At 46.3% G+C, this 9,275-nt stretch overlaps 1 protein-coding gene across 3 annotated transcripts in view; it reads left to right on the top strand.

Annotated features, from left to right (window-relative positions):
• vps35l (VPS35 endosomal protein sorting factor like) overlaps positions 1 to 3,390 on the top strand; it is a 147,124-nt gene extending 143,734 nt beyond the window's left edge. For all 3 annotated transcript variants that reach the window (XM_086000833.1, XM_086000834.1, XM_086000835.1), the window contains one exon: positions 1,727 to 3,390. In XM_086000833.1, coding sequence (XP_085856959.1) covers positions 1,727 to 1,825 — 99 coding nt within the window. In that variant the 3' untranslated portion in view covers positions 1,826 to 3,390. The remainder of the gene's footprint in view (positions 1 to 1,726) is intronic.
• The last annotated feature ends 5,885 nt before the right edge of the window (positions 3,391 to 9,275 follow it).

Consider the following 9,275-nt stretch of genomic DNA (forward strand, 5'->3'; position numbering starts at 1 on the left):
TCAGTATCTTTACTGATGTACTGTAAATAAGGGTTTAACTTGAATAAAGTTTGAGATCTGCTCAAGTTTTAAAGAGCTCTACTTTGTACTGTTTGGAAAAAGTTGCAGCAGAGCTGTGCTAAGTATTTGATTCATTAGTCACATGTTTTGTCTCCCATCTGAAAATTCCTGTATTTGAAATTATTCATAGATAAACATCATGTTGTGTTCTATTACATTATAATACACTAGCTGGAGTGCCCGGAGGTGCCGAGGGTTTTTTGAGGGCATGTTGTTGTTGGAAGAGAGAGACTGGGGGGGGGGGGAAGAGAGTGACTGGGGGGAAGGGGGGGAAGAGAGCGACACGGGGGAAGAGAGAGAGAGAGAGAGAGACTGGGGGGAGAAGAGAGAGACTGCTGGATTTAGTTCGGGATTAGCCTGGAGAGAGATGGGGGGAAGGAGCGCCTCAGGCCTGGCCCGATGGACCCCTGCGAAGGAAGGAACGAAGAAGGCGAGCTCTCCCTCCCTGTCCCACCCCCCCCCCCTCTCTCCCTCCCCCTGTCTGTCCCTGCTTTACTTTCTCTCCCTCCATCCCCTCTCCTCTCACTCCCTGCCCCTCTCCTCACCCTCCCTCGCCCTCTCCGCTCCCTCTCCTCACCCTCCCTCTCTCCCTCCCCCTCTCCTCTCCTCTCCCTCCCTCCCTCCCTCCCTCCCTCTCCCCCTCTCCCTCTCTCTCTCCCTTCCCCTGCTTTACACTCCCTCCCTCCCTCCCCCCCCTCCTCTCCCTCCCTCCCCCCCTCCTCTCCCTCCTCCCCTCCCCCTGTCTCTCCCTGATTTCCTCCCTCTCCCTCCCTCCCCCTCTCTGTCTGCCTTTCCTGAGAGCCCCGGCCGCGGTGAGCCGAAGCCCCCGTGTGCGGATCAGCGCCTCAGGGCCGGCCGGTGCGAGGCCCGGCCGGACTCACCTTAGCTGAGGTCGCGCTCCGGGCCGACGTTGACGCGCGCGCTGACTCCCGCCCCGCCACTCTTTACTAAGATGGCGGCGATGGCTACGCTCGGCTCAGTCCCGCGCCGCCAGCCTTTACCAAGATGGCGGCGATCGCGGGACGGGCGGTGCCTAGCTCGGGCGTGGCTGGCGAGGAGAGGCCGAGGCTTCGAGGCCTGCAGGTGGGGTTGCGGCGCCCGGCGGAGGCAGCGAGTCAAGAGGAAAATAAAGGGTGAAAGGTAGGAAAATTAATCAGCTTAGAAAAAATATTTACAAATTAATTAACTTTTTTTAAAAACAACTTCCCCTCCACGCACACAGAAAGTGGGAAAAATAAACACACACAAAGTGGGAAAAATAAATCAATAGTTAGAAATCAAGATGGCGGCCACTCGCCTCCGCTCAGAAGGATTAGGCCCGCCCACACACAGTGAACCCCCACCCCCCCGAGATGCACCGATTGGTCAACGCTAATGAGCGGAATTTTGCCGTTTTTTGAACCTTTTTTGTATACTGTCGGAACAATTTTTGTCTGACCAAAAAGTAAATACGCCTATTAGACTCCCCTAATGATAAGCTTTCTTTTGATATAACATGCGTGTAGGTACGCTCTAACTTTTGAGTGTATAGCGGACAGACAGACAAACCGAGAGACAAACCGCTTTTTTTATATATACTTGCAGAAGATAATTTTCTGATGACCTTCACTTTTTATTATGAACTATGTGCACTTCTGATCAATGTTTTTTTTTAATTTTTTTTAAGGTGAGAACATTAGAACACATCAAGCGTCAAAGTAAACAACCAAACATGAGTCATTTTGCAGATCTAGCATTGAGGCTTCCACTCCAATCACGAACATGATGCTGCCTCTTGTTTGTGCTACACAAAAGCACAACTGCCATTGAGAGATAATGTCTGCTGTTAATATGGAAAATTGCTTTAACTATTCTTAAGTTCATTACTTTAATATTGTTTGTAAGTGACCTAATCTGTGTGCTGTCTACTAAAAATGTATGTAAAGGTAGAAGGAAGACTGCTATACAAAATCAAGGTGCAGCCTCATTTTTCCACATGATGGATTCTCGATCTGTTTTCCTATGATGGGGAGAATCAAGTGAAGGTTGGGTAGTTCAGTACAGGGAGGGAACTAGGATTAGTCTTGGTTGTTATATGGAGAACTGAACAGCTTGCCCACATTTCTTCTGCACTTGGCTCAGTCCAGTGAGACCCAAGAAAACAAAGAGCGGAATACCTTTTTTAAAGTATTGAATTAATGCTGATATCTAAAATTGGAGGTAAGTGGAGGCTATAATTAGCTAGCATTTGTAACATCTTGAAATTAATATTGGTCATCTAGACCAAGACACTTTACTAAGGAGAAGATTGAACCATTTCCATTGCCAATCAGCTGGCTGAAATTGATCATGGCTCATTTCATTACATTGTACAGTACTATCTTTTAGCCAATACCTGATGCCACCTGTATAATAGCAGATTGGAATGATGCGCCCCCCCCCATATACATTAGTGTGTCAGCTTTTGGTCCTGTAGCTGGAATTTGAAGCTCTGTATTTGGTGGTGTAACATTTGGTTCAAACAAGTAAAGATAGAGTAGGATTATTTTCCTTCTATGGGTGTGATTGGTCTCTGTGTCAATGCTGGTGAGTGATTACCTCCAGGGCAGTATGGAACAACTGGTTGCTTTGGCCTTTATTCCATGCAGCATTCCAACTGGTGTCTCAGCTAAGAACTGTTGAACTTCACTTAATTGAGGCATGCAGGTTTGAATGATGGGAAGCCCATGGGACTTGCACGCTAGTGTAGGGTATTCACAAAATATAATTACTTGAGCTGGTGGACTACCTTTTCTTCTTTTCGGGGTATAAGTTCATTTAAAACATTCTAGGGGAAGATTTTCTCCAGTATTTGAAAGTGTGTTTTTTATACACTGGCTTACAATTTCACTACAAATTGGGAACATTTAGGGGAAAAGTTGAGAGAATTTCCATATAGACAACTGTGCAAGTGCTTGAAATGATTTTCATATTCCTGCATATTCAGAATATAATATAGTAAATGGCACATTTTTGGAAAATATTTTTAACACCCCTTCATGCAGCAATCTTTTTTTGTTTTCTAAACCAAGGACCAGAAATTGATGCTTTAAGAATAAATTGTAAACTAAAACTGATGAATATATCTTGTACCAGCTACAGTATTAATCTGTTTTTTAATAGATTAAAAGCAAATGAAAATCATGTCTTCTATCTTTGATATGGTAATAGAAGCAAATTGGTCAGTGCAGTTGTGTCAAACGTAGTGGCAACTTCAAAGTGATGTATAGTACATAACATCTGTTTAGCGGATTGTAAAATGACAACCAGTCATATGAAAACTTCTCCAATAAACCAATGTTTATTACATTCCTGAACGTGTACGCTCCCTCATTTTGACTTGGCAAATAACAATGAAAATGGGAGACAATTTTATATGTCAATATGACCCATAAGAAACCATCAATTTTCAATAACTGCTACCTGATAAACACATCTGTATCATGAGATACGATTTTCACTGCCGAATTTATTTTCCAAATATGGTCACGTTAGAGTGTGATGAACCTAATTTTCAGTCTTTTCTAGGTAGATTCAGCAGCCAATTTGTGCACAGTAAACTTCCACAAAAAATGATCAGTTAATCTTTTTGGTAGTGTTGGTTAACAGATGAATGTTGGCCAGGACGTTGGAGAACTCCCTGCTCACCTGAACAGGCAGATGGGACCCTCCGCTTAATAGCTCATCCAAAAGACAGCACCTTTAACAGGGCAGCACGCCTTCAGTACTACAGTCAGGTGTCGGACTAGTTTATGTCCTCAAGTCCTGGAGTGGGGTGTGATAACCACCACTACTCACCTGACTTGCAGGTGAGAGTGTGACCTCTTAACTAGTATCTAATCTAACTAATTAGTGTCAATTGTCATATCAGTAGATAGTACAACGAGGCGCTAAAGCATGGCGGAGAAGCACTGCTGGCGCAAATTCATGAACTCATTTTTCTTATCTGGAAGGAGGAGAGCATGCCAGGGGATCTCAGACGCCATAATTGTGACCATCTTCAAGAAAGGTGACAAGTCCGATTGCGGTAATTACAGAGGAGTTTCCCTGCTGTCTACCACAGGGAAAGTCATCGCAAGAATCCTCCTCAATCGCCTTCTTCCAGTGGCTGAAGTGCTCCTCCCAGAGTCGCAATGCGGATTCCACCCACTAAGGGGCACAATGGACATGATCTTCACCGCGCGTCAACTACAAGAGAAATGCAGGGAACAGCACCAACCGCTGTACCTGGCCACCTTTAACCTCACAAAGGCCTTCGACACGGTCAACCGCGAGGCATTATGGAGTGGCCTCCTCAAATTCGGCTGCCCTCAAAAGTTTGTCACTATCCTCCGCCTGCTTCACGACAACATGCAAGCAGTGATCCTGACCAACGGTTCCATCACAGACCCAATTCACGTATGGACCGGGTTCAAGCAAGGCTGTGTCATCGCACCAACGCTCTTCTCAATCTTCCTTGCTGCAATGCTCCATCTCGCCCTCAGTAAGCTCCCTGCTGGAGTGGAGCTAATTTACAGAACAAACGGGAAATTGTTTAACCTCCGTCGCCTCCAGTCCAGATCCAAGGTTGTCCCATCCTCTGTCGTCTAATTACAGTATGCAGACGACGCCTGCACACACTCTGAGGTTGAACTCCAAACCATCGTCAACACCTTCACCAAAGCGTACGAGAGCATAGGCCTTACACTAAACATCCATAAGACAAAGGTCCTCTACCAGTACTGCACCCCGATTATCAAAATCCACGACAAGGCCTTGGATAATGTGGACCACTTTCCATACCTCGGGAGCCTACTATCAACAAGGGCAGATGTCTGTGACTAAATCAAACACTGCCTTCAGTGTGCTAGTGCAGCCTTCGGCCACCTGAGGAAGAGTGTGTTTGAAGACCAGGACCTCAAACCCAGCACCAAGCTCATGGTCTACAGAGCAGCAGTGATACCCACCCTCCTGTATGCCTCAGAGACTTGGACCATGTACAGCAGGCACCTCAAAGCACTGGAGAGGTAACGCCAATGCTGCCTCCGCAAGATCCTGCAAATCCATTGGCAGGATAGGCGCAGTAATGTCTGTGTTCTCGCTCAAGCCAACATCCCCAGCATTGAAACTTTGACCACACTCGATCAGCTCCGATGGACGGGTCACATCGTCCGCATGCCCGATACGAGACTCCCAAAATAAGCGCTCTACTCGGAGCTCTGACACAGCAAGAGAGCCCCAGATGGGCAGAGGAAACGCTTCAAGGACACCTTCAAAGCCTCCTTGGAAAAAGTGCAACATCCCCACCGACACCTGGGAATCCCTGGTCCAAGACCGCACAAAGTGGAGGAGAAGCATCCGGGAAGGCGCCGAACACCTAAAGTCTCTTCGCCGGGAGCAAGCAGAAGCCAAGCACAAACGGCAGAAGGAGCGCACGTCCCTTGAACCACCGTCTGCCCCACCTGTGACAGAGACTGTAGGTCCCGCATTGGACTCATCAGTCACCTGAGAACTCATTTTTAATGTGGAAGCAAGTCATCCTTGGTTCCGAGGGACTGCCTAAGAGAGAGTACAATTTAAATGGGGTGCTAATTGCTAAGAGCAATAAAGCTACTTTCAGCTTTCTATCTCTGCCACAGCAGAATTGTTTCTAATCAGAGTCACAAATGACATCCAGTGACTGTAACCTATGTTCCCTGAAATTCTTTTGGCCCTGCGCAGCGCATGCACGGTTTTTACATTGAAAAGCTAGCTGCGCGGGTTCCCTGGAGCTGTGGGCGGCCGCGCACCTTACAGAGATCATTGACTGTGACCATGGTGCACGATTCCTCCTAGTCATGCTCAGCCTCTCTGTAGCCTTTGACATGGTCAACCACACTATTCTCTAATACATCTCCTCCATTGTCCATCTTAGTGAGACTGCCCTCGCTTAGTTTCACTCTTACCTATTTGATCATAGCCAGAGTATCTGGCTTCCCTTCCCGTCCCTGCACTGTAACCTCGAGTCCCCCAAGGATCTATCTTTGGGCTTGTCCTCTCCCTCGAAGCACAGAGAGAGTGAACTTCTAAATGGAGTGAATTACAAAACAGTGAGGACTTTAAAACGGGAATTTGGTGAGGGTGGGAATTCACTAGTAAGTAGTTCTGAAAGTGTGCTTTTATCGAACTGAAATTTAACTTTGTTCTTTAACTTTAAAAACTGTAAGTCAGTTTGCAGTTAACTGTCAATCAATTGTAAGTGGATCACACGTTCCAGGTGGTCACTCTGCAGCCACAGATTAGGTATTAATGATTGGGTGGCTGACTGACCAGTGGAAACCTGTGTTTGAATGAAAGGTATATATTTGAGGTTATATTTGCAAGAGCACAGTGAACTTCTAAACGGAGTGAATTGCAAAACAGAGTGAGGACTTTAAAACAGGAGTTTGGTGAAAGTGGGCATGAGGTGCAGAGGGGGAAGGAGGTGCTAAGTAATCTAAACCAAGGGGCAACAGCAAATATATAAATAAATAATCAGTAATTAATTAAATCTGAGGGGATAAAATTAACTACGTAGAGGATACTGAAGGGGTTAAAATGAACCCTCTCAGAATTCAGACAGGCGAGGTAACCACTAATTAAGTGGTGCCAGCAGAATTAAAATCAGAACAAAGGAGTGGGGTCATGTGAAGATGAACAAGAGCTAAAAGGAACCAGGTGGCGATAAGAAGTCTCATACTAACAACTTTCTTATGTGAAAAAACAAAGATAAGACAGTACAGACTGGAAAAGTGCTACTCTTGCTAGTCTTGCACAAAGGACAGTGTGTAGAGAAGCTTTGCAAAACAAAGATAAGACGCAGCTGTGGGACAAGACGGAATGTGTGTTCTGAGTAAGCGATAAGAAATGTGCTGCTTTAGCTAAAAATTGTAGACACAGCAGAATATAGGGGTCATGGGAATTTGACCTGTGACCAAAGGCATAGTAAGATGTAACTAACCTTTACTAATACTGAAAAGAATAAATAAGCCATATGTGAACAGGTGATTATTGTAATACAATGTGATTGGATGAAAATAGAATAAAAAGCTGTACCAACCAAGAGAGAACGAGAAGGGTATCACTAGACCGCGGGGTCTATGATCTTCTCCCAGAACGTTCTGTTAATAAACTGTGTACTTTTACTTTAAGACAGACTTGAGTGAATTTATTTTTCACCAACAATACCAACAGTAAAGGAGTCCAAATTGCATTATAGAAATCTGGTATACATAAATGATGGGACAGCTGTTGCCTGAAATTCTTGTGCCATGAGAGAAGTCCAGGACATTTCATGTGTCCTGGATAACCACGTGTGCAGGAAGCGCCTCGGGCTGGTCGAGCTCAGGGTTTCTGAGCTTGAGGAGCGGCTGGAGTCACTGCAGGGCATATGGGAGACTGAGAATTTCCTGGATCGCACGTTCCAGACGGTGGTCACCCTGCAGCCACAGAGATTTCTGGAGGATGGTAAGTAGTTGGCCATCGGGCAGGGTAGGAAAAAGAGGCAGGCAGTGCAGAATCATCTGGGAGTGTGGTTTTCTATGCTGAATAATGTTGAGGATGATGACACCTTGAAGGAATGCAGTCCAGAGCAAATACATGGCACGATGGGACAAAGGACTGCACAGGGGGCACAGCAAAGTGTAGAAATGCCATGATCATGGGGGATAGACTGGTGTTTCTGCAACCGCTGATGTGAGTTGCACATGGTTTGTTGCCTCCCTGGTGCCAGGGTAAAGTATATCACGGAACGGGTGTAGAACATTGCGGGGAAAAGGAGAACAGCCAGAAGTCGTGGTCCATGTTGGAACCAACGTCATAGGAAGGAAAAGGGTTGAGGTTCTGCAGTCAGAGATGCAGGAGCTAGGGAGGAAGTTAAAGAGCAGGATTTCAAAGCTGGTAATCTCTGGATTCCTCCCAGTGCCATGTGCTATAGGAGCATAATCACAGAAACCCCACAGTGCAGATAGAGGCCATTTCAGCCCATCGCGCCTGCACCGACACATATCCCACCCGATCCCCGTAACCCCTACACCAACACACATCCCACCCTATCCCCGTAACCCCACATATTTAATCCCCCTAACACTAAGGGTCAATTTATCATAGCCAATCAACCTAACCCGCACATCTTTGGACTGTGGGAGGAAACCGGAGCACCCGGAGGAAACCCACGCAAACACGGGGAGAATGTGCAAACTCCACACAGACAGTCGCCCGAGGCCGGATTCAAACCCGGGTCCCTGGCGCTGTGAGGCAGCAGTGCTAACCACTATGCCACCATGGCTGGAGAAATGGTGCAGGAGGGAGAGCTTCAGATTCCTGGGGCATTGAAACCAGTTCTGGGGCAGGAGGGATCTGTTCAAGATGGATGGGTAACACCTCAATAGGGCTGGGACCAATGTCCTTACGAGAAGGTTAACTCTTGCTGTGGGGGAGGATTTAAACTAATTTGGCAGAGAGAGGAGCACCAGGATAAAGTATTAGAGAGGAGAAACAATGTGCACAGAGGACTGGGAAAGACAAACAGCATTAGAATAAAGAGTAGTTCAGAAATAGAGGGACCAGACGGGGAAATACAAGGCAGACTAGGATGGGTTTGGAGTGCATGTGCGTAAATGCATGGAGCACGGTAAATAAAGTTGGTGAGCTGCAGGCTCAAATTGCCACATGGGATTATGATGTAGTGGCAATAACGGAGACCTGGCTCCAACAAGAGTAGGATTGGGAGCTTAATATTCCTGGCTACAAAGTATGCAAGAAAGATAGAGATGGCAAAAAACCCGGGTGGATGGTTGTCAATATTGTTTAAAGATGCTGTTACAGCACTGGAAAGGGATTATGTACTTGAGGGTTCAAAGACAAAACGGTAGAGTTTGTGCTTGTTATATCAGCACAATCCAGGTGAAATCTGTTGAACCAGCGGAAAAGATTGGGGAATTTTAAACATAACTTCCATCAAGTGTAAATCAAGTTTCCACGATCTTTTAACGGTGGTTTAAAAATCATCTTGCCCGAAGCTGGCTCCGCCCACGAAACTGGCTATGTCCCAGATTGAAATAATGAAGATGGCAGGTTTCCACCGACTGCGGCTGTTTGAGGGGGGTCTTACATAAGAAACATAAGAAATAGGAGCAGGAGTCGGCCATACGGCCCCTCGGGCCTGCTCCGCCATTCAATAGGATCATGGCTGATCTGAA

The sequence above is a fragment of the Somniosus microcephalus genome, chromosome 11 (assembly GCF_052327205.1).
Source record: "Somniosus microcephalus isolate GS21.2 chromosome 11, FLI_Smic_1.0, whole genome shotgun sequence".
Taxonomy (NCBI): domain Eukaryota; kingdom Metazoa; phylum Chordata; class Chondrichthyes; order Squaliformes; family Somniosidae; genus Somniosus; species Somniosus microcephalus.